The following is a 25,571-nucleotide window of genomic DNA, read 5'->3' as shown; positions in this document are numbered from 1 at the left end:
TTATGACACTGATAACCTTTGCAACCATGTACCTACAGTGGGGAGAACAAGTATTTGATACACTGCCGATTTTGCAGGTTTTCCTACTTACAATGCATGTAGAGGTCTGTAATTTTTATCATAGGTACACTTCAACTGTGAGAGACGGAATCTAAAACAAAAATCCAGAAAATCACATTGTATGATTTTTAAGTAATTAATTTGCATTTTATTGCATGACATAAGTATTTGATACATCAGAAAAGCAGAACTTAATATTTGTTACAGAAACCTTTGTTTGCATTACAGAGATCATACGTTTCCTGTAGTTCTTGACCAGGTTTGCACACACTGCAGCAGGGATTTTGGCCCATTCCTCCATACAGACTTTCTCCAGATCCTTCAGGTTTCGGGGCTGTCGCTGGGGAATACGGACTTTCATGAAAACTAATTACAGGCACAGAATGTGTGTGGAAAATGATTTAAGACTGAGACTATCTCCAATTCAACCCAACACTGCAGAGTTATGTGCATCCTTTCAAGCACACCTTTCTCATTAACCTGTGGGGAGTTATTCACAATTGTTGATGAACAAATAAGGTTTTATATGTAAGATGGCTAAATAATGAGCTAAATTATTGATTATTATTATTATATTATTATTTGTGCCCTCGTCCTATAAGAGCTCTTTGTCACTTCCCACGAGCTGGGTTGTGACAAAAACTCACACTCATTCTTATGTTTAATAAATGTATCATATAGTGTGTGTGGCAGGCTTACAATGATGGTAAAAAAAAACAGCATTTGAGAGTGCTGACCCTGGCGCTAGAGGGGGTACAGCTGACCCTGGCGCTAGAGGGGGTACAGCTGACCCTGGCGCTAGAGGGGGTACAGCTGACCTTGGCGCTAGAGGGGGTACAGCTGACCCTGGTGCTAGAGGGGGTACAGCTGACCCTGGTGCTAGAGGGGGTACAGCTGACCCTGGTGCTAGAGGGGGTACAGCTGACCCTGGTGCTAGAGGGGGTACAGCTGACCCTGGTGCTAGAGGGGGTACAGCTGACCCTGGCGCTAGAGGGGGTACAGCTGACCCTGGTGCTAGAGGGGGTACAGCTGACCCTGGCGCTAGAGGGGGTACAGCTGACCCTGGCGCTAGAGGGGGTACAGCTGACCCTGGTGCTTAGAGGGGGTACAGCTGACCCTGGCGCTAGAGGGGGTACAGCTGACCCTGGCGCTAGAGGGGGTACGCAGCTGGAGGTTGAATGTTTGAAGGGGTAAGGGACTATAAAAAGTTTGGGAACAACTGCTCTAGAACACGGCTTTAGAGAAGAAATACTTTATTTTCAAACAATGTTGATGTTTGCAGAGGAAGGAAAGAGCTCCATCATGTGGTGCAGTTGCAGAATTGACAAAAGACGGTGAACTTTGTCCAGCAGTTGATTGGAAATCATGTTTAACAATGCTAGTTGAGATTGCCAGTGTACAGCTAAATCAGAGCTAGGGAGTGACAAAGGATGTCATCAGATAGGAAGTCTCGCTCTGGCAGCTGGCAGCTAGAATACCACCTTGTTCTCACTTGACCATGCAGACTTTTCTGAGCGACAGTCTTTAGAAATGGATTCTAATGGAATTGTGGAGAGCAGGATGAATGGGAATGAATTGACAATATGTGGGAGCTGTTTGAGATGTATTCGCAGGTTGATTCCTGTTGAATTCAAAAAAGAAATTCTTGAATTATCAACAATGGCTGGGCCTGTGGTAAGAAACATCTTTATTACATTTTGCCCACAATTAGGTCAAAGTTATATAAAACTTTGCATTTTTATATTACATTATTATTGTTATTTGGCAGTGATGCTTGCATATTATTGAATTCACTTAAATGCCACTGGCACACTGGATAATTATAGGTTACTGGTATCTGGCATACTATATAGGTCTGTTTAACCTGAATCCTCGATTCATCTGTCACCTGGTCTATTTAACCTGAATCATCGATTCATCTATCACCTAGTCTGTTTAACCGGAATCATCGATTCATCTATCACCTAGTCTGTTTAACCGGAATCATCGATTCATCTATCACCTAGTCTGTTTAACCTGAATCCTCGATTCATCTATCACCTAGTCTGTTTAACCTGAATCATCGATTCATCTATCACCTAGTCTGTTTAACCTGAATCATCGATTCATCTATCACCTAGTCTGTTTAACCTGAATCCTCGATTCATCTATCACCTAGTCTGTTTAACCTGAATCCTCGATTCATCTATCACCTAGTCTGTTTAACCTGAATCCTCGATTCATCTATCACCTAGTCTGTTTAACCTGAATCATCGATTCATCTATCACCTAGTCTGTTTAACCTGAATCATTGATTCATCTATCACCTAGTCTGTTTAACCTGAATCATCGATTCATCTATCACCTGGTCTGTGAATCATCGAATCATCTATCACCTGGTCTGTTTAACCTGAATCATTGATTCATCTATCACCTGGTCTGTTTAACCGGAATCCTCGATTAATCTGTCACCTGGTCTGTTTAACCTGAATCATCGATTCATCTATCACCTAGTCTGTTTAACCTGAATCATCGATTCATCTATCACCTAGTCTGTTTAACCGGAATCATCGATTCATCTATCACCTAGTCTGTTTAACCGGAATCATCGATTCATCTGTCACCTAGTCTGTTTAACCTGAATCATCGATTCATCTATCACCTAGTCTGTTTAACCTGAATCATCAATTCATCTATCACCTGGTCTGTGAATCATCAAATCATCTATCACCTGGTCTGTGAATCATCGAATCATCTATCGCCTGGTCTGTTTAACATGAATCATCGAATCATCTATCACCTAGTCTGTTTAACCTGAATCATCGATTCATCTATCACCTAGTCTGTTTAACCTGAATCATCGAATCATCTATCACCTGGTCTGTTTAACCTGAATCATCGAATCATCTATCACCTGGTCTGTTTAACCTGAATCATCGAATCATCTATCACCTGGTCTGTTTAACCTGAATCATTGATTCATATATAACCTGGTCTGTTTAACCTGAATCACTTGGAATTACCTCAAACCGTAGATTGTTTAACACTTCATAGTGTTAGGCCTATTCACTCCACATATGCCTAATAGTATGTACAACGACATCAACTGATTTATCAAATGTTGTGGATGTATTCTATTCTTACCAGGTTATGGCTCAGCTCATGGTCTTTTTAGTTAGTTTCGTCAGTACAATTTTCTGTGGCCATTTGGGGAAGACAGAACTGGCAGGGGTCACTCTCGCCATAGCTGTAAGTATTGATTGATTTATGAGTTTATATCACTTTTTTATTACAACAATTCTGGATAATATTATCCCGGGTACTTGTCTGTTTGTGCCATCATGTGACTTTTGCCACTCCTTGTCATGCCAAACATGATGGCACAAACAGACTGGTACCTGGCTGTGGTAATATTGAAATTACAGTACACCATGATATTGACATTTTCTGTTATGGTGAGTGAATGAGGACCCAAAAGCGAATCAACTTAAACAGAGCTTCTTTAATTACCAAACATAGGTAGGCTCAGATGGACCGGCAGATTCCGACAGGACAGGACAAGGTTACAGCAAACATGACGACAGTCTGGTTCAGGCATGAATGACACAAACAAACAAGAATCCGACAAGGACAGGAGCAGAAACAGAGAGAGATATTGGGACCTAATCAGAGGGAAAAAAGGGAACTGGTGGGGAACGGGGTGAATGGGTAGTTAGAGGAGACAAGGGACAGCTGGGGGAAAGCGGGGGAGAAAAGGTAACCTAACACGACCAGCAGAGGGAGACAGGGTGAAGGGAAAGGACAGAGACAAGACAACATGACAGTACATGACAGTACCCCCCCACTCACCGAGCGCCTCCTGGCGCACTCGAGGAGGAAACCTGGCGGCAACGGAGGAAATCATCAATCAGCGCACGGTCCAGCACGTCCCGAGAGGGAACCCAACTCCTCTCCTCAGGACCGTACCCCTCCCAGTCAACTAGGTACTGATGACCACGGCCCCGAGGACGCATGTCCAAGATTTTACGGACCCTGTAGATAGGTGCGCCCTCGACAAGGATGGGGGGGGGGGGGGAAGACGAGCGGGGGCGCGAAGAACGGGCTTAACACAGGAGACATGGAAGACCGGGTGGACGCGACGAAGATATCGCGGAAGAAGAAGTCGCACTGCGACAGGATTAATGACCTGAGAGATACGGAATGGACCAATGAACCGCGGGGTCAACTTGCGAGAAGTCGTCTTAAGGGGAAGGTTCTGAGTGGAGAGCCAAACTCTCTGACCGCGACAATATCTAGGGCTCTTAGTTCTACGCTTATTAGCAGCTCTCACAGTCTGCGCCCTATAACGGCAAAGTGCAGACCTGACCCTCTTCCAGGTGCGCTCGCAACGTTGGACAAAAGCCTGAGCGGAGGGGACGCTGGACTCGGCGAACTGAGATGAGAACAACGGAGGCTGGTACCCGAGGCTACTCTGAAAAGGAGATAGCCCGGTCGCAGACGAAGGAAGCGAGTTGTGGGCGTATTCTGCCCAGGGGAGCTGTTCTGACCAAGACGCAGGGTTGCGAAAAGAAAGACTGCGTAAGATGCGACCAATAGTCTGATTGGCCCGTTCTGCTTGACCGTTAGACTGGGGGTGAAAGCCGGAAGAGAGACTGACGGAAGCCCCAATCAAACGGCAAAACTCCCTCCAAAATTGAGACGTGAATTGCGGACCTCTGTCCGAAACGACGTCTGACGGAAGGCCATGAATTCTGAAAACATTCTCGATGATGATTTGTGCCGTCTCTTTAGCAGAAGGAAGCTTAGCAAGGGGAATGAAATGAGCCGCCTTAGAGAACCTATCGACAACCGTAAGAATAACAGTCTTCCCCGCTGACGAAGGCAGTCCGGTGACAAAATCTAAGGCGATGTGAGACCATGGTCGAGAGGGAATAGGAAGCGGCCTGAGACGGCCGGCAGGAGGAGAGTTACCGGACTTAGTCTGCGCGCAGACCGAGCAAGCAGCCACGAAACGACGCGTGTCATGCTCCCGGGTGGGCCACCAGAAACGCTGGCGAATGGAAGCAAGCGTACCCCGAACGCCAGGGTGGCCGGCTAACTTGGCAGAGTGAGCCCACTGAAGAACGGCCAGACGAGTAGGAACGGGAACGAAAAGAAGGTTCCTAGGACAAGCGCGCGGTGACGGAGTTTGAGTGAGTGCTTGCTTTACCTGCCTCTCAATTCCCCAGACAGTCAACCCGACAACACGCCCCTCAGGGAGAATCCCCTCGGGGTCAGTGGAGGCTACTGAAGAACTGAAGAGACGAGACAAAGCATCAGGCTTGGTGTTCTTAGAGCCCGGACGATAAGAAATCACGAACTCGAAACGAGCGAAAAACAGCGCCCAACGCGCCTGACGCTCATTAAGTCGTTTGGCAGAACGGATGTACTCAAGGTTCCTATGGTCAGTCCAAACGACAAAAGGAACGGTCGCCCCCTCCAACCACTGTCGCCATTCGCCTAGGGCTAACCGGATGGCGAGCAGTTCGCGGTTACCCACATCATAGTTACGTTCCGACGGCGACAGGCGATGAGAAAAATACGCGCATGGGTGGACCTTGTCGTCAGAGAGGGAGCGCTGAGAAAGGATGGCTCCCACTCCCACCTCTGACGCGTCAACCTCGACAACGAACTGTCTAGAGACGTCAGGTGTAACAAGGATAGGAGCGGATGTAAAACGATTCTTGAGGAGATCAAAAGCTCCCTGGGCGGAAACGGACCACTTAAAGCACGTCTTGACAGAAGTAAGGGCTGTGAGAGGAGCTGCCACCTGACCGAAATTACGGATGAAACGACGATAGAAGTTCGCGAAGCCGAGAAAGCGCTGCAGCTCGACGCGTGACTTAGGGACGGGCCAATCAATGACAGCTTGGACCTTAGCGGGATCCATCTTAATGCCTTCAGCGGAAATAACAGAACCGAGAAATGTGACGGAGGAGGCATGAAAAGTGCACTTCTCAGCCTTCACAAAAAGACAATTCTCTAAAAGGCGCTGGAGGACACGTCGAACGTGCTGAACATGAATCTGGAGTGACGGTGAAAAAATCAGGATATCGTCAAGGTAAACGAAAACAAAGATGTTCAGCATGTCTCTCAGGACATCATTGACTAATGCCTGAAAGACAGCTGGAGCGTTAGCGAGGCCGAAAGGAAGAACCCGGTATTCAAAGTGCCCTAACGGAGTGTTAAACGCCGTCTTCCACTCGTCCCCCTCCCTGATGCGCACGAGATGGTAAGCGTTACGAAGGTCCAACTTAGTGAAAAACCTGGCTCCCTGCAGGATCTCGAAGGCTGAAGACATAAGAGGAAGCGGATAACGATTCTTCACTGTTATGTCATTCAGCCCTCGATAATCTATGCAGGGGCGCAGAGACCCGTCCTTCTTCTTGACAAAAAAAAACCCCGCTCCGGCGGGAGAGGAGGAGGGGACTATGGTACCGGCGTCAAGAGCTACAGACAAATAATCCTCGAGAGCCTTACGTTCGGGAGCCGACAGAGAGTATAGTCTACCCCGGGGGGGGGTGGTTCCCGGAAGGAGATCAATACTACAATCATACGACCGGTGTGGAGGAAGAGAGGTGGCCCTGGACCGACTGAACACCGTGCGCAGATCGTGATATTCCTCCGGCACCCCTGTCAAATCACCAGGCTCCTCCTGTGAAGAAGAGACAGAGGAAACAGGAGGGATAGCAGACATTAAACATTTCACATGACAAGAGACGTTCCAGGAGAGGATAGAATTACTAGACCAATTAATGGAAGGATTATGACAAACTAGCCAGGGATGGCCCAAAACAACAGGTGTAAAAGGTGAACGAAAAATTAAAAAAGAAATGGTTTCACTATGATTACCAGAAACAGTGAGGGTTAAAGGTAGCGTCTCACGCTGAATCCTGGGGAGAGGACTACCATCCAGGGCGAACAAGGCCGTGGGCTCCTTTAACTGTCTGAGAGGAATGTCATGTTCCCGAGCCCAGGTCTCGTCCATAAAACAGCCCTCCGCCCCAGAGTCTATTAAGGCACTGCAGGAAGCTGACGAACCGGTCCAGCGTAGATGGACCGAAAAGGTAGTGCAGGATCTTGAAGGAGAGACAGGAGTAGTAGCGCTCACCAGTAGCCCTCCGCTTACTGACGAGCTCTGGCCTTTTACTGGACATGAAGTGACAAAATGACCAGCGGAACCGCAATAGAGACAGAGGCGGTTGGTGATTCTCCGTTCCCTCTCCTCAGTCGAGATGCGGATACCTCCCAGCTGCATGGGCTCAGCACCCGAGCCGGCAGAGGAAGATGGTAGTGATGCGGAGAGGGAGGCGACGGAGAGCGCGAGCTCCTTTCCACGAGCTCGGTGACGAAGATCAACCCGTCGCTCAATGCGAATAGCGAGTTCAATCAAGGAATCCACGCTGGAAGGAACCTCCCGGGAGAGAATCTCATCCTTTACCTCTGCGCGGAAACCCTCCAGAAGACGAGCGAGCAAGGCCGGCTCGTTCCAGCCACTGGAGACAGCAAGAGTGCGAAACTCAATAGAGTAGTCTGTTATGGATCGATTGCCTTGACATAGGGAAGACAGGGCCCTGGAAGCCTCCTCCCCAAAAACAGATCGATCAAAAACCCGTATCATCTCCTCCTTAAAGTCTTGATACTGGTTAGTACACTCAGCCCTTGCCTCCCAGATTGCCGTGCCCCACTCACGAGCCCGTCCAATAAGGAGAGATATGACGTAGGCGACACGAGCAGTGCTCCTGGAGTAAGTGTTGGGCTGGAGAGAAAACACAATATCACACTGGGTGAGGAACGAGCGGCATTCAGTGGGCTCCCCAGAGTAACACGGCGGGTTATTGATTCTGGGCTCCGGAGATTCGAAAGCCCTGGAAGTGGCCGGTGGATCGAGGCGGAGATGGTGAACCTGTTCTGTGAGGTTGGAGACTTGGGTGGCCAGGGTCTCAACGGCATGTCGAGCAGCAGACAATTCCTGCTTGTGTCTGCCTAGCATCGCTCCCTGGATCTCGACGGCTGAGTGGAGAGGATCCGAAGTCGCTGGGTCCATTCTTGGTCGGATTCTTCTGTTATGGTGAGTGAATGAGGACCCAAAAGCGAATCAACTTAAACAGAGCTTCTTTAATTACCAAACATAGGTAGGCTCAGATGGACCGGCAGATTCCGACAGGACAGGACAAGGTTACAGCAAACATGACGACAGTCTGGTTCAGGCATGAATGACACAAACAAACAAGAATCCGACAAGGACAGGAGCAGAAACAGAGAGAGATATTGGGACCTAATCAGAGGGAAAAAAGGGAACTGGTGGGGAACGGGGTGAATGGGTAGTTAGAGGAGACAAGGGACAGCTGGGGGAAAGCGGGGGAGAAAAGGTAACCTAACACGACCAGCAGAGGGAGACAGGGTGAAGGGAAAGGACAGAGACAAGACAACATGACAGTACATGACATTTTCAACAAATTCTCAAAATCTCTATTCTGGTCTTCCAGGTGATTAATGTTACAGGTGTCTCCATTGGGTATGGTTTATCATCAGCTTGTGACACACTCATATCTCAGGTAGGAATGAAACCTGGTCTGTTTCCTCCTCCTAACACAGAGCACTGTCTCCAAAATGTTATCAAAGGTGCCTTCACCCTAGCTCTGGTCCAGGGGGTCACACGCGGCTTGCTGGGGCTCAGCTTCAGCAAGGAGCATTTAACGCCCTGGACCAGAGCTACATTATCCTGCCGTGCCACTCAAAGGTGAACTTGATTATGGTTCCTTGCAGACTTTTGGGAGCCGTAACCTCTTGAAAGTTGGGGTCATTGTACAGAGAGCCATCCTCATTCAACTTCTGGCCTGTTTCCCATGCTGGGCTGTTCTCATCAACACAGAACCAATCCTCCTGGCTGTCAAACAGAGCCCAGAGGTCGCCAGGTAGATCAGACCCCTCCAGTCACTGCAAACAGTTACCCCAGATCTAATAGATGTCTAAAATTGCACCCTATTCCCTATATAGTGCACTACTTTTGACCAGGGCCCATAGGGAATAGGATTCCATTTGGGACGCAGACTAGATCTCTGAATTTGGCTGTTTTCTCTCATTCACAAAGTGACATGTAGAGATTGGTTTGTAGAATGTGATTACTGTTTTGGATCATTCTGACAGAGCTCTCCTATTTCACTTTAGGCTGTCTCAGGTGTATGTGAAGATTTTTATGCCAGCACTCCCAGTGAGTATACCTATCTATCTACCCAGACACACTTGCACACAATCAATTAAGAAAATAATTAATCTCCCATGTCAATAACTTACTAAAACATGTTTATCATTTATTTTTTAACAGGCCACATTTATTTATCAGCTGGAGGCCAGATATCTACAGAATCAGGTTAGAGCTAACCTAGACCTCAGGTCAGTCACCCTGCAAAGAGAATTATAACCTGACCATTTGATCTGAATGAGACTTTATTGTCCTTCAGGGAATCATATGGCCGCAGGTCATCACAGGTGTGGTGGCCAACGTACTGAATGCCCTCATCAACTACATCTTCCTCTATGTTCTGGACCTGGGTGTAGCGTGAGTGTCATCCCCAGAGAGGGAATCCTCTGTCACCATCATTACCATTGAGGGCTATAGGATGGGATGGTAATTGTTAGCACTGAGGGCTATAGGATGTAATGTTATGTTGTGGATTGCTTTCGGTTGACAGTGGGTCTGCGTGGGCCAACACCATCTCTCAGTTCTCTCTGGCTGCTATACTTTATGCCTACATCCTGTGGAAGGAACTACACAAGGCCACCTGGGCAGGTGAGACATGATTACACTAAAGTAGAGATTATACCGCCAAATCCACAAACTCTTTGAACTCTCTGAACTCCCAGTCTGTGACTTGAATGAATCACATACAAAGGGATGCATAGACATTTATTAGTATGCATTTATTGAGGGGAACAGCAGCGCCATGTCAAACCAAGTGCTCTGTTTGTGGCTTCCTAATGTATTAACACAGCATGGTTTTGGTTTAGACCCAAACACCTTCTGAGAGAACATTAGCATGAACCTTTCAGGGACGAGCCTTGTGTTCCCCTGTAGGTTGGTCTTGGGAGTGCTTGGAAGACTGGGGCACCTACATCCACCTGGCTATTCCTAGCATGATCATGCTGTGTGTGGAGTGGTGGACTTATGAGATTGGAGGCTTTCTAGCAGGTAGGACAACAGATAGATATTTGGGTTGTTTTGATGTCTGTGAATGCCATTGATCTATTTTTTTAAAGTGAAATGTTGCTCTATATTTGACTATTTTCTTGTGGATACTTCTACACATTACAAACTGTTTAGATACTACAGTGTTTCTACTTTGGTTTGATATCCTGTCTCACTACCTCTCAATGGCAGGTCTGATAAGTGAGGTGGAGCTTGGAGCACAATCAGTCGTCTTCGAACTGGCAAGCATTTGCTACATGGTAAATATACAGTTGAGATTTACTTGAACTTTTCGGCAAATGTTCATCCATCATACTATATATTCACACCAGGCACATAGGAAGTGAATGATCTGGTTGCAGTCCCAGAGATTGATCATGGTGTGTGTGTGTGTGTGTGTGTGTGTGTGTGTGTGTGTGTGCGTGTGCGTGTGCGTGTGCGTGTGTGTGTGTGTGTGTGTGTGTGTGTGTTGTCAGTTCCCTCTAGGGTTCAGTGTGGCAGGCAGTGTGAGGGTGGGCAGTGCTCTGGGGGCTGGAGATACAGAGCAGGCCAAGCTGTCTGCCAAGCTGGCCATGTTCTGTGCTGGTACATGTGCCTGCCAAACACCTCAAATGATATTTCAAAGCTTGACAACAGCAAATGAAGCATTCATACAATAATTAAAGAATTCAATGTTTTACTGGAGATATGTGTTCCGTCTGTGCATGATCTGTTGTCTCTGTCCAGGGTCCGTTTCTGTGTGCTTGTCGGTTCTTGTTGGGATACTAAAGGACAAAATCTCCTACGTCTTTACATATGATGAGTGAGTAATGTAGTCTATGGTAATTTACCACTCCAGATTTGTTCCTGTGGCTTTGGGATCTGTTGATCGTCACCATGGCAACAGTTTGTTGTGTTTTACTACATCACTGGTGTGTTTTATTGTATCGTTATCACCAGACCTGTGTATGAGAGTGAACATTAATAACCTTTCTCTATGACATAACTAAGTCACTCACTGTAATACAGACGTACACTGTCATGAACTTTGCTTACATATTCCTTTACACTTTAACTAGGGTGAGGTGTCTCTGTCATTGATTCTACATAACTGAATGTATTTATTCACCCTGAATTTCTACCAACAGGCAGATCAGAGAGAGGGTTGCTCAAGTTATGGCTTTCTACGCCCCTTTTCTTCTGTTATATGCAATATCGGTAAGGAGTCAATGCTTCTACTGTATCACAACTTATATGGATCCACTTTTTATAATATCAAAGGTATTTATGTATCTAAAAGTAACTGCCAAAATAAAGGAAACACCAACATAAAGTGTCTTAATAGGATGTTGGGCCACCACGAGCCAGAACAGTTTCAATGCACCTTGGCATAATTTCTAGAGGTGGAGGGAGTCACTGAGATCTCTTCTTCTAGCCATGGTAGCGAAAATAATGGGCAGTTTTATACATGACTCTAAGCATGATGGGATGTTAATTGCTTCATTAACTCAGGAACCACACCTGTGTGGAAGCACCTGCTTTCAATATCTTTTTTAACCTTTACCTTAATCTCCCAATATACTTTGCATCCCTCATTTACTCAAGTGTTTCCTTTATTTTGGAAGTTACCTGTATATACAGTGCCTTCAGAAAGTATTCATACCCTTTGACTTATTCCACATGTTGTTGTGTTACAGCCTGAATTAAAAATGGATGAAATATATGTTTTTTTCTCACCTATCTACACACAATACTCCATAATGACAAAGTGAAAACTTGTTTTTAGAAATATTTCCAAATGTATTGAAAATTAAATGCAGAAATGCCTTATTTACATAAGTATTCACACCCCTGAATTTTAAAATTTTGTAGAAGCACCTTTGGCAGCGATTATAGCTGTGAGTATTTCTGGGTCTCTAAGAGCTTTCCACACCTGAATTGTGCACCATTTGCCCATTACAATTTTCTAAATTATTCAAGCCCTGTCAAATTGGTTGTTGATCATTGCTGGACAAACATTTTCAGGTCTTAGATTTTCAAGTCAATTTAAGTCGAAACTGTCACACCTGCTCCCTGCATTGCGCACTCCTGCCACCATCATTATGCACACCTGCTCCCCTTGTCACTCGCATCAGCGATTCATTACACTCACCTGGACTCACTCACCTGTGTTTATTTCCTCCCCTATATCTGTCTGTTCTCTAGGTTGTCCCCCACATCAGCATTAATTGTCGTATATCTTTGTCTTACCTGGTTCTGACGCTGTTCCTGTCCTGTTCCATGTTTGTGCTAAATTAAATGTCAACTCTCTGTACCTGCTTTTCATATCCAGCATTTGTCCTTACCACATGAACATTCACTGTCTTCTTGATAAGCAACTCCAGTGTAGATTTGGCCTTGTGTTTTAGGTTATTGTCCTGCTGAAAGGTAAATTCCTCTCCCAGTGTCTGGTGGAAAGCAGACTGAACCAGGTTTTTCTCTAGGATTTTGCCTGTGCTATGCTCCATTCCATGTATTTTTTATCCTGAAAACTCCCAGTCCTTTAACAATTCCAAGCATACCCATAGCATGATGCAGCCACCATTATCCTTGAAAATATGGACAGGGTTAGTCAGTAATGTGTTGTATTGGATTTGCCCTAAACATAATAGTTTGTATTCAGGAGAAAAAGTTCATTGCTTTGCCACATTTTTTTGTAGTATTACTTTAGTGCCTTGTTGCAAACAGGATGCATGAGTATTTGTATTCTGTACAGGCTTCCAGCTTTTTACTCTGTCAATGAGGTTTTCTCCTATCATAGCCATTAAACTCTGTAACTGTTTAAAAGTCACCATTGGGGTCATGGTGAAATCCCTGAGCATTTTTTTCCCCTCTACGGCAACTTAGTTAGGGATGACGCCTGTATTCTTGTAGCAACTGGGTGTATTGATACACCATCCAAAGTGTAATTGATAACTTCACCATTCTTTTTTATTTTTACCCATCTATCAATCAGTGCCCTTCTTTGCGAGGCATTGGAAAAACTCCCTGGTCTTTGTTGTTAAATCTATGTTTGCAATTTACTGCTCGACTGAGGGACCTTACAGATAATTGTATGTGTAGCGTACAGAGATGAGATAGTCATTCAAAAATCATGTCTAACATTATTATTGCACACAGAGTGAGTCCATGAAACTTACGTGAGTTGTTAAGCACATTTTTACTCTTGAACTTATTTAAGCTTGCCATAACAAAGAGGTTGAATATTTCTCTACTCAAGACATTTCAGCTTTTCATTTTTTATTTATTTATTAATAAAAAATGAATAAAAATAAAACATAATTCCACCTTGACATTATGGCGTATTGTGTGCAGGCCAGTGACAAAACAACTCAATTTAATACATTTTAAATTCAGCCTGTAACACATTTGGAAAAGTAAAGGGCTGTGAATCCTTTCTGAAGGCACTGCACACATGTTTATAGTGGAACAGTAACCGTGTCTGGTTCTCCTGTTTCCCCAGGCTGCCTCAGGTAGTATTATAAGGGGGGCAGGGAAGCAGAAGGTTGGGGCGATATGCAACATCCTGGGTTACTATGGGGTTGGCTTTCCTATTGGAGTGTCCCTGATGTTTGCTGCCAAGCTAGGAATCATGGGTAAGAACATCTATAACATATTCTGAATTTTGTCCTATGAATTTATGGGGTAATACAGTATCACATTTCTTTTTCAGTCTTTTGATTGCTCCAATATTGCACCTGGGCACCTGACTGTTTCGTATTTTAACAACATCACATTGTTGGTTTGTGTAGCAAGGTGACAAGTTGGCTTAAGTGAAGACAAACTGCCGCCAATCTCCCTACTGCCTCTTTCAGTTGTCTTCTCTTCTTTGACTGTTACTGTTATGCGTCCTCTCCCTTCCCAGGCCTGTGGACCGGTCTGTTTACCTGTGTGTTCCTACAGTCCTCCTTCCTCATCGTCTATCTATCCAGAATGAACTGGAAGAAAGCCACTGTAGAGGTGAACACAGGCATAACCCTCAAGTCTTTATTTAATTTAATGTAAATGCCTTGAAGGGGATCTTAATGATGTGTTGGGTTGTTTGCAGGCCCAGATCAGAGCTGGGATACAGGGGAACTCTACAGACATGGGTAAGAAAGTCTACATCAATCATTGACCCTTCACTTTACTGTTCATCATAACTCTCTCCATGGCTTTACAAAGGTATAATTTTATTTGTGGTTATGTAAGAAATAATGCTCTGTCTAATAGGTGTGTTTATGTGTGACAGACATGGCCCCAGAGGCCCATTCAAATGATTCAGCTCCATGTGAGGGCCACAAAGACAGAAATGCCCTGGCTGAAGATGGGGCTGAGGTTGATGGTGAGGCTGGGGACAGGGTGGCCCTCAACAAGGTGGGGGCACTGCTGGCCCACAGGGCCCTGATAATGCGGAGGGCCCTGGCTCTGTGTGTCATGCTCTTCATCCTAGCCCTGGGAATCATCATCAACCTACTGCTCACCAACCTCACTTGATGAACACAGAGTGAGTTCCAGAGAAAATGTTCCAGTCTTAAAATGAATGGGTTCCAGAGATAGCTCCACTCAGTGAGAGTGGTCAGAGGACCACCTAAGCAACGAAGCAGAGAAGATAGGAGTGAAGAGGAGCTGGCCAAACTACAGTATGGTGCCAAAATTCCAGTACTGTTGGTCTGTGAGGAGCCAAGGGGTTACTAATTCTGGACCTTTTCATTAATCATCTGAATGAAACTGTATCACACTGTGAGCTGATTACACAAACCAATCAAACCTAATGTTTTCTCATGGTAATATGATATATTGTAAACTAAAAAGTAAAGACAGACTCACACTGTACCATCCTAAATGTTTGTATTGCATTCTATTCATTCATTCCAAAACCAGTGGCGTCATGCCCATAGGGTGCACGTGCCCCCTCAGATTTGTCAAATTTTTACAGTATTTTACAGTACACTGACTGGACCAGGCAAAGAGAACACCCCAAACCCCCCTTTAGTCTTTCTAGTAAGTGGTTCCCTCCAAGGTGCACAGAGCAAAGAAATGCCTAGGCAGGAAGCTAGATACTCTACTGCATGCAGTAGAGTAGGAGAGAGAGAGTGATGCCGGTGATGTGCAGAAGGGTATAATTGTAAATTAATTTGATCAAGCTGTGTAGCCTATTGATTCCTTCTTGATGAATATATCAAATCAAAAATGCTTTATTGTTTCTTTGTAATACTAGCCACCCAGCAAGTTTTTGAAATTGGCATTAGCTAACCAGCTAGATAGATTCCCAACTTCATACCTACATTTTTAGAAAAAAGGATCACAAAAGAGTTCTGAGGTCGTCCCCATAGGATAAACCTTTTTGGTTCCAAGTTGAACCCTTTTTGTAGGACAGAACTCTTTTTGGTTCTATGTAGAACCCTCTACATGGAACCCAAAAGGGTTCTACCTGGAACCAAAAAGGATTCTATCTGGAACCAAAAGGGGCTCTTCAAAGGGTTCTCCTAGGGGGACAGCCAACGAGTGTAGCTAACAAACCATGTCAGGCTATCAATCAAGTTAGAGTAGCTTGTCTAATTACTGTATCTTAGCTGGGCATACCTGCTGCCAAGGTTGCTACACTTTAGAAAAGCAAGCCCTTACTAAATGTACTGAAGGCATAACATTTCTTAAAGAATCAATTTGCATCATTCATTAAAATGACAATTGAACAAGGTAAGAGGTATGCATAGATAACCTACAGAAAAATATGCATAATGATTATAGCTCTAGATTGCAGGAAAAATCTGATTCACGTTTAATAATTGGTGTAATAACAGATTCAGTGACACAGCACACTATGACTGTCTTGCTACAGGGTCTGTTCTGGATCGCCCAGGTATTACTCCTAGATGAGAACTGTTGACGGGGTGAGTTCAGGGGGGTAGGTAGTGGTAAAGGTAGTGTTGCTCCAGTCTACACTCAGATTGCGCCATGAGCTGATTGGTAGAGGCAGTAGAAGATGGACACTTGTCCCCACAGCTAGGATGACAATGGCAGCCAGTACGGTGAAACCTCTCCTCAGGACCAGCTGGGTGGTAGAGAGCAGAGCTCTGGGGCTCCCATCCTCCTTCTGCACCTCTGGGGTCAAATTGCTTCCCCTGAGGTCCCCCTGGCCCTCAGCACTCACTGACATGTATCCATTCACTGTCTGGGTGTGGAAGCAGGCACAATCTGGGTTAGAACAAGGTTGTTTGCGAGAGTATAGTATAAATAACATAAAAAATAGGACTGAGCAACATGTTCTACTCACCCTGCCATTGTTCTCTGTGTGGTCAGGTGCAACTATACTCCTCATTGACACCATATGTCCAGCCTTTCCAGCTCGTTTCACAGCCTGTCACAAACAGTTCAACTCCATGATGCTGACAGCAAACATTTTCCTTCACCCACCCCAGGCCACTACTATGCTTCACAGAAACCATAAAGATAGAGGCCACCCCAGGCCACTACTATGCTTCACAGAAACCATAAAGATAGAGGCCACCCCAGGCCACTACTATGCTTCACAGTAACCATAAAGATAGAGGCCGCCCCAGGCCATTACTATGCTTCACAGTAACCATAAAGATAGAGGCCGCCCCAGGCCACTACTATGCTTCACAGAAACCATAAAGATAGAGGCCGCCCCAGGCCACTACTATGCTTCACAGTAACCATAAAGATAGAGGCCGCCCCAGGCCACTACTATGCTTCACAGTAACCATAAAGATAGAGGCCGCCCCATGCCACTACTATGCTTCACAGTAACCATAAAGCTAGAGGCCGCCCCAGGCCACTACTATGCTTCACAGTAAGCATAAAGATAGAGGCCGCCCCAGGCCACTACTATGCTTCACAGTAACCATAAAGATAGAGACCGCCCCAGGCCACTACTATGCTTCACAGTAACCATAAAGATAGAGGTATGGGCTGTCAGTCTCTCAATTACCTGAGTCCCTGTATGTCCAAGATAGAGAAGTGAAAAGCCACTGGTGACGTACCTTCTCTGTCATTTTCCTCCAGTCGAGCCTGAAGATGACAGTGATGAAGAAGCTGGACTGTAGAATTACACAGATTAACAGGCCTAACCAGAACCCTGTGGAGAGGAGAGGAGAGGAGAGGAGAGGAGAGGAGAGGAGAGGAGAGGAGAGGAGCTTTGACCAAGGACAGAGAACATTGTGTCATCTTCAATACAGAATAGCTCTGCTATTCATGATTCTTAATTGCTAGTGAGAGCAACTATTTTTCTGAATGTTTTTGTACCAAATTTTTGAATTTGATCATAACCATACTTCTGTTGCAAGTATATGGCAAGGCAGTAAGAATGACCAAAGACCTCTGGTCATGAAAATAATGTATAAAATTGTGTTTGGTTTTCATAAAATTCAGAACTGAGTACATACCTACAACCCTGAGGCCAGCTGCAAACATCAAAGAGATGCCCAGTGGAAGGCCCACGCAGTAGTAGGTGATGAGATTAGCCATCGCTGCTATCTTCTGTTTGCCCGTGCCCAGGATGATTCCCATACACACACACTGGGACAGACAGACAAATCTCCGATTAGTGGGTGTTAACAGAGAGAGACAAACACTGTTACCAGGTTTCATGGCTTATCACTCATTCAACCAATGTTCCTGGGTCCCGGACAAATACACAGACTATCTCTCTTATTCCACTGTATATTAATGACTTCTTATTATAGCAGTGTTATTGCATAAAATGTTATTCATTTTTCAATGGTTACAAACCACTTGAGTGCACTTACCACTAGCCCATCAAAGAACTGAAGAACACAGTACACATTGAGAAGTTGAGAGACCAGATCTATGATCTGCCTGAAAAGGAAAGAGAGCATGGTTATTGAGATGGTCAGGTTCCAATTTGGGACTGTCTTGACTTGAATCAATATGTTGAATATGTGTGTATATGTATATATGTATGTATGTGTACTTACGCATCAGAAGTAAACATGAAGCCGATTACTGTTTTAGTAGAGATCAGCATGATTCCCTGAATTACTGCCATTGAACCTAGAGCATGGGACAGAGGTAAAAGACCAAGCATTACTGCAAAATAACTACTAGTTTGTCAAAGTAATTATTGTCATTTTAGTTCACCATAGATGGTTTAAACCAGGGCCATATGAGCTGACCTGACAGGGCAAGGGACACCTTGCTGGTGAGGATGGCCCCGGCTGTGTCTCCGGCCCCCAGGGCGTTCCCCACACGAACACATGCTGCAGCCTGGATCCCCAGGGGGAACTTTACCCACACAACACAACACATTAACTAGACACCTCATAAACATCTTGCTGTCTTAGTCTAACCATGCCTCAAACAAAGTTAATGTGTGTTTTCGCCTCAAATTTTACTTTGATCTGTAGCCTAGAATTTTGGGTTATTCTTCAACTTATTTGGACTGGATAGCCAGGGCATTGGGTTTTGTTTGGTTTCCATGATAGGACTGTTAGGGTGGGTGTGTAAAGGAGTTCTGTACACAGTACCATGTAGTTGATGAAAGCCAGCATTATGACCACGTGTTGCGCAGCCAGGTCCACTTCACTCAGCATGCCTGAGAAAGAGAGAAGGAAAGAGAGAGGGGGAAGAATGCAGAGGTGGATGTTACATAAATATGGTTGTTTTGGCCTTTGGAATGTGACTGTTCATTGGTTCATTGGTGTTAACCTTAAGAGCTGAAATGTACCTGCAAGGAACCCCCCAAGCTCATAGATCCACCATTCGAAACACAGCATCAGTGTACTGGGGATGGCTAGTTTCATATAAGAGCCCCACTCCTGCAGCGCTTCTGTAGTCCAGCCTGTAGGGAGAGACAATGGCCTGTTCATCCCAACACAAACCAGTCGATTTCAGTGGGTCACATTCATCAGGCACAATCACAGAGATGTGAACGTTCTATTACCTCCCCATGTTTTCACATGTAGCTTCTTCCAACAAATGTAAGCAAATAAGAAGGAACATATGTAGAGTTGGGAAAGGGTATTAGCTGCTGCCGACCCTCTAGAAAACAAACACACAAACAAACAAACAGAAACACACTCCATGAAATGATAATGAGCATTGCATACTTACACTGGGAGGTACATACTTGATACCCTGACTATGTGACTGACTGTTAAGAATATGGCACTGTTATTAATGTTATTGTGTGAGCACACCTACATAACTCCCAGGTCCATCCAGTAGAGCAGGATATAGTTTGTCACCACATTGGCGATGTTGGCCGCTGCTGCTGTGTACATCTGAGGCAGTATTATCCCCTGAGCACAGAAACACACTCGTTGATATGATTATAAACATCAGAATCACACCTATGATTGTCTTACTCCTTAACCCAGATGATATACAAGAGACTGGGATGAGGATGCCATCATAGAAATAAGAATGAATAGAAAGGGCATCTCCATATAAGTCATTGATGGCATAATGGGTGGACTGGCAGCCATTTTGAGTATACCCATGCCAGGAAGTAAAATCAGGAAGTGTACCCTTCAATCTGTGCTGTGATTTGTTGAGTCAACTCAACTGACATTACAAAAAAAACATGAGCCACCTCAATTAGCATCATTTGAATGAACATGCTACATTACCATGGTAATCCAGCATCACTTGATAGAACATTCCAAAATAACATGAAAATTATTGCATTACAATACTTGGCAGCCATTGCGAGTGTACCTATGAGTTTACCAGTCAATTGCCAGGGTAAGAGCTTCCAAGGCCATTCTATTCATTCTTATTTCTATGGATGCGATGAGGTGTGAGAAACAAAACAAGTCAGTTGTAGCCCAGCAGCACGGTCAGTGTACCTGGTTCTGGAGATAAGAAGCCTGAAGTTGATGCAGGAAAATAGCCTAAAATAAAGAGATACAGAGTAAATGACAAAGACAGGGAGGAGAGGATGTTCTATTCATCTAATAAGAATAGGTTAATGGAGCCAGCGAGTTGAAAACAGACTAAATTGAAGCCAGTCTAAACAAGTAGGTGTTTGATAAAACAGACAACTCACTGGCACTGCAGGTAGGTAGGCGATGACATACAGCTGTGCTATCCTAAAATACAGAGCATATATTCACTGTTAAATCACACTAAATTACTACACGTGTTTCCATGTATTAACCCTATACACACCACATACTGCTACACTCTATCCATTTACCATTATGTTGTCCATAAAAGTCCCCTATTCAGGCAGCAGTGTCAAAATGTTTTGTTGCATCTAGAAACGAACAGCAATCTGTACATCTCATTGAGTAGGTCAATTGGCTGTGAAAACATTGCTGGCGTTTCCACTGAATGGAGTGTTTGTGGAATTGCCAGGGGCCACATTTGATGCTGAGAGCAGCCAGAGATGGTGTTATTGCAGCTAAGAGAATGAAGAGTTCTGTTCTCCCCAACTAGCATACAAACAAGCACATATCTTTACCCATCATCAGAGGCACGGCACCGTGCATCAGCTGTATCTGTGCTTTGAGTAGGGCCTCATATATTTCCTGACCATGTGACCTGATCAGGAACAACAAGTGTTAAACATATCAAAATATATTTTATATTTGAGATTCTTCAAAGTAGCCACCCTTTGCCTTGATGACTGGGGCTCCTGAGTGAAGCAGTGGTCTAAGGCACTGCATCTCAGTGCTAGAGGTGTCACTACAGATCCTGGTTCAATTCCAGGCTGTATCACAACTGGCTGTGATTGAGAGTCTCATAGGGTGGCGCCCAGTGTCGTTAGGGTTTGGCTGGGGTAAGCTGTCATTGTAAATAACAATTTGTTCTTAACCGACTTGCCTAGTTAAAAAAAGACAGCTTGGCATTCTCTCAACCAGCTTCATGAGTAATGCTTTTCCAACAGTCGTGAAGGAGTTCCCACATATGCTGAGCACTGCTTTTCCTTCACTCCTCGGTCCAATTCATCCCAAAACATCTCAATTGGGTTTGAGGTCGGGTGATTGTGGAGGCCAGGTCATCTGATGCAGTACTCCATCACTCTCCTTCTTGGTCAAATAGCCCTTACACAGCCTGGAGGTGTGTTTTGGGGACATTTTCCTATTGAAAAACAAATGTTAGTCCCAATAAGCACAAACAAGATGGGATGGTATATTGCTGCCGAATGCTGTGGTAGCCATGCTGGTTACGTGTGCCTTGAATTCTAAATAAATCACTGACAGTGTCACAAGCAAAGCAACCCCACACCATCACACCTCCTTCATGCTTCACGGTGGGAACCACGTATACAGAGATCATCCATTCACTTACTCTGCGTCTCCCAAACATACAGTGGTTGGAACCAAAAATCTCAAATTTGGACTCAGTCCAAAACAGATTTCCACTGTTCTAATCTCCATTGCTTGTGTTTTTTGGCCCAAGCAAGTCTCTTCTTATTATTGGTGTCCCTTAGAAATGGTTTCTTTGCAGTAAATCAGTAAATCTCCTATGAGAAGTTGATGTTGAGATGTGTCTGTAACTTGAATTCTGTGAAGAATTCGTTTGGGCTGCAATTTGTGAGGCTGGTAACTTTAATGAACTTGTTCTCTGTAGCAGAGGAAACTCTGGGTCTTCCTTTCCTGTGGCTGTCCTCATGAGAGACAGTTTCATCATAGCATTTGATGGGTTTTATGACTGCAATTGAAGAAACTTTCAAAGTTCTTGAAATTTTCCACATTGACTGACCTTCATGACTGATCATTACTGACCTTCAAATGTATAAACTTTTGACTGGTACTGTACATTACTGCTTTACCCTCTTCATATGTATATAGTGTATTCTAGTCAATGATCATCTTATATAAATACTGCTGTGGACACCTTTTCTATTCATATACTATCAATACTGTCTATACACACCATCATATACATATACACGTATATTCTGGACTCTGACTATACACACCATCATATACATATACACGTATATTCTGGACTCTGACATTGCTTGTTCTGATATTTCTTAATTCCTTTCTTTTAATTTTGTGGAATTTGTGTGTATTGCTTTATATTGTTAGGTATTACTGCACTGTTGGAGCTGGAACCATAAGCATTTTGCTGCACCTGCAATAACATCTGCAAAATATGTGTACGTGACCGAGATGTACGCGATCAATTCTCTGGCTGACTCTTTTCTCTGTATACATCAATGATGTTGCTCTTGCTGCTGGTGATTCTCTGATCCATCTCTACGCAGACAACACCATTCTGTATACTTCTGGCCCTTCTTTGGACACTGTTTTAACAAACCTCCAGACAAGCTTCAATGCCATACAACACTCCTTCTGTGGCCAACAACTGCTCTTATGAAAGTAAAACCAAATGCATGTTCTTCAATCGATCGCTGCCCGCACCTGCCCGCCCGTCCAGCATCTCTACTCTGGACGAGTCTGACTTAGAATATGTGGACAACTACAAATACCTAGGTGTCTGGTTAGACTGTAAACTCTCCTTCCAAACTCACATTAAGCATCTCCAATCCAAAATTAAATCTAGAATCGGCTTCTTCCTTGACTTCGGCCATGTAATTTACAAAACAGCCTCCAACACTTTACTCAGAAAATTGGATGTAGTCTATCACAGTGCCATCCGTTTTGTCACCAAAGCCCCATATACTTCCCACCACTGCGACTTGTATGCTCTCGTTGGCTGGCCCTTGCTACATATTCGTCGCCAAACCCACTGGCTCCGGGTAATTTTTTCTCCTTTGCACCCCAGTATCTCTACTTGCACCCCAGTATCTCTACTTGCACATTCATCTTCTGCACATCTATCACTCCAGTGTTTAATTGCTAAATTGTAATTATTTCACCACTATGGCCGATTTATTGCCTTACCTCCCTAATCGTACTACATTTGCACTCACTGTATATAGATTTTTTTATTGTGTTAATGACTGTACGTTTGTTAATGTGCAACTCTGTGTTGTTGTTTGTGTCGCACTGCTTTGCTATATCTTGGCCAGGTTGCAGTTGTACATGAAAACTTGTTCTCAAATGGCCTACCTGGTTAAATAAAGGTGAAATAAAAAATAAAAAATAGCATTGACTTGACCTGGCCACTTCAGGCTCCTGGCCCAGAGCCAGCAGGATAGACTGGGTGTTGAGGAGCATGGCCCAGCAGGGGAGACAGAAGAGCAGTAGGATCAACACACTCCTCTGGAGAATCACCCCCACACGCTGCAGGTTCTTACCACCAAATGTCTGCTCAGACACACACACACACACACACACACACACACACACACACACACACACACACACAACAGCGTGAATGACATAAGACATTATCGTTAGGGTCACAGACTCTGACAGTTGCATACATTTCAACAGTAACGTACACTTCAACTACTGCATGTTTCATTTACACGTACATACCTGAGATACCAACGTGTCACATGCTAAGGCAAGTCCACCTCCTGTTGCTGCAGTCGTAACATTAATAGTCTAAAGAAGATGACCATCAAACACATTTACAGCACACGATTACATAAAGATTTACATTCTTACAGTATGTTAATGTTTTTGTTATGATAATTGGTTATTGATTATTATTATCCCCTTCCTTGTGGTTCTTCAAAGGAATACCAGAATATGTAGGGACCTGAGGTGATGTTGTAATATTTCTTTCCATTCTCCCTCCTTTCCTCTCCAACCACATACTGAGGGACATTTTCTTATCTAAGCTGATAGATCCCAGCAGAGTACACAACATAGCCAGAGGATTGACTCACCGCGCAGGCCAGGCCATAGCCAGCTAACATCTCATTCCCCAGGCGACCACAGAACATAGTGATGACAAACGGAAGCAGGTAGTTTAGGATTCGAGATAGCAGCTAGGGGAAGACAACACTCATAAACAATAACTAACACCCTACTGGGCAAAAGCCCAAGAATCTATGTGATGATGTTGAATCAATGTGGAAAACTCATTGGATTTGCTAAAAGTCATCAACGTAAAGACATTTCACCTCACTTTGAACCTAAATCCAATGACATGGTGAAATGTTTTGTTAATTTCACGTTGAATTCACAATAGTTGACAACTCAACCAAATGTAAATCAAAACTAGACGCTGAACTGATGTCTCTGCCCAGTGGGACAGACATTACTTCTAAGCCAATCAAGAGAAATATACTTGAAACACTAGTTCTGATGGGCTTTAGTGGCCCTCGGAGTGTACTTTGAATAAATCATAGTGCCATTAGTATGCACTGCACAGTACATCCTGTAGCCTAGTATTTCACTCTCACAGAGTAATCTACCTATAACCCTGACAACAGAGCTATCCACTCCAAACAGTGCCACACAATAGTTGTGTCCCAAATAGCACCCTATATTCCCTTTATAATGCACTACCTGGTCAAAAGTAGTGTTCTATATAGGGAGTATATGGTGCCATTTGGGAAACACAATAACACACAACAGGCTCGGTGGGCAGTGCCAGTCCTTACCAAGGGTCCAGTCATCCGGAGAATGTGGTAGAGCTCCTCTCTATGTGCCAGGGGGATTCTGTGCCTTACCCAGCGGCAGCAGAACAGTTTGGCACTAGACTCCTCCATTATAGGTGGACTAGAATTAGAAGTGGGCCCAGATGCCAGTGTAGGCCCAGACTCTTCCATCCCTGCCTCTGTGTCTGTGTGTGTCCCCTCTCAGTCCTCAATAGTGTTACTGCTGGGACTGTGCTGTAACTCCCCTGTCACTGTCAGACAGACAGCTCCTCTGCAGCTGTGTAAGCACTGCTCTGGTCAGCAGGTCACCAATGCAAAGTTTCAACATCCCAAAAGGCTTACATATTAAACACAAGCGTGAAGCATCTCAAGTGCCTTGTCATTGCATAATAGAAGGACTCAGATAAACAGAACAACACATTCAACCCAAAATACAGTACCAGTCAAAAGTTTGGACACATCTACTCATTCAAGGGTTTTTCTTTATTTTTTACTATGTTCTACATTGTAGAATAATAGTGAAGACATAAAAACTATGAAATAACACATATGGAATCATGTAGTAACCAAAAAAGTTGTTACTATATTTTAGATTCTTTAAAGTAGCCACCCTTTGCCTTGATGACAACTTTGCACACTCTTGGCATTCAACAAGGACCAAGCTGGAAGAGACCAATAAATACCAGTATTTCTATTGCAGGTCTTTTAACTGAATGACTAATACTTGTTGGGTATTTATGCTTTGTTTGTATCGAATGGATGGGGAGTGCCAACAGAGAGAAACATAATGATTTACATACATGCAATTAACCTTATCGTCATCCTCTTTCCTCAACGCGAAAAGAAATG

The 25,571-nt window shown here is 44.3% G+C and overlaps 2 protein-coding genes across 2 annotated transcripts; one reads left to right on the top strand and one right to left on the bottom strand.

The window, feature by feature from the left end:
- The first annotated feature begins 1,509 nt into the window (after window positions 1–1,509).
- Window positions 1,510–15,110, top strand: slc47a3 (solute carrier family 47 member 3). The gene is made up of 17 exons (XM_090218615.1): window positions 1,510–1,734; window positions 3,187–3,288; window positions 8,568–8,636; window positions 8,848–8,996; window positions 9,250–9,292; window positions 9,407–9,451; window positions 9,543–9,640; window positions 9,774–9,871; window positions 10,157–10,270; window positions 10,460–10,527; window positions 10,744–10,852; window positions 10,994–11,069; window positions 11,395–11,464; window positions 13,749–13,881; window positions 14,151–14,245; window positions 14,334–14,376; window positions 14,517–15,110. Exons 1-17 carry the CDS (start codon window positions 1,591–1,593, stop codon window positions 14,759–14,761), a joined length of 1,701 nt encoding a protein of 566 aa, XP_090074741.1. The 5' UTR covers window positions 1,510–1,590; the 3' UTR covers window positions 14,762–15,110.
- Window positions 13,516–25,037, bottom strand: slc47a4 (solute carrier family 47 member 4). Its single transcript, XM_021582596.3, has 17 exons — window positions 24,726–25,037; window positions 24,006–24,107; window positions 23,650–23,718; window positions 23,327–23,475; window positions 20,298–20,340; window positions 20,098–20,142; window positions 19,451–19,548; window positions 19,191–19,288; window positions 18,975–19,088; window positions 18,775–18,842; window positions 18,424–18,532; window positions 18,226–18,301; window positions 18,037–18,106; window positions 17,674–17,806; window positions 17,272–17,366; window positions 16,542–16,625; window positions 13,516–16,439 (listed from the first exon to the last, which is right to left on the bottom strand). The coding sequence occupies exons 1-17, from the start codon at window positions 24,891–24,893 to the stop codon at window positions 16,137–16,139; spliced, it is 1,824 nt and encodes a 607-aa protein (XP_021438271.1). The 5' UTR covers window positions 24,894–25,037; the 3' UTR covers window positions 13,516–16,136.
- Window positions 25,038–25,571: the final 534 nt, after the last annotated feature.

The sequence above is a fragment of the Oncorhynchus mykiss genome, chromosome 24 (assembly GCF_057628025.1).
Source record: "Oncorhynchus mykiss isolate SJ-2025 chromosome 24, ASM5762802v1, whole genome shotgun sequence".
In the NCBI taxonomy this organism is placed as follows: Eukaryota; Metazoa; Chordata; class Actinopteri; order Salmoniformes; family Salmonidae; genus Oncorhynchus; species Oncorhynchus mykiss.
This window is presented reverse-complemented; position numbering and strand designations above follow the sequence as displayed.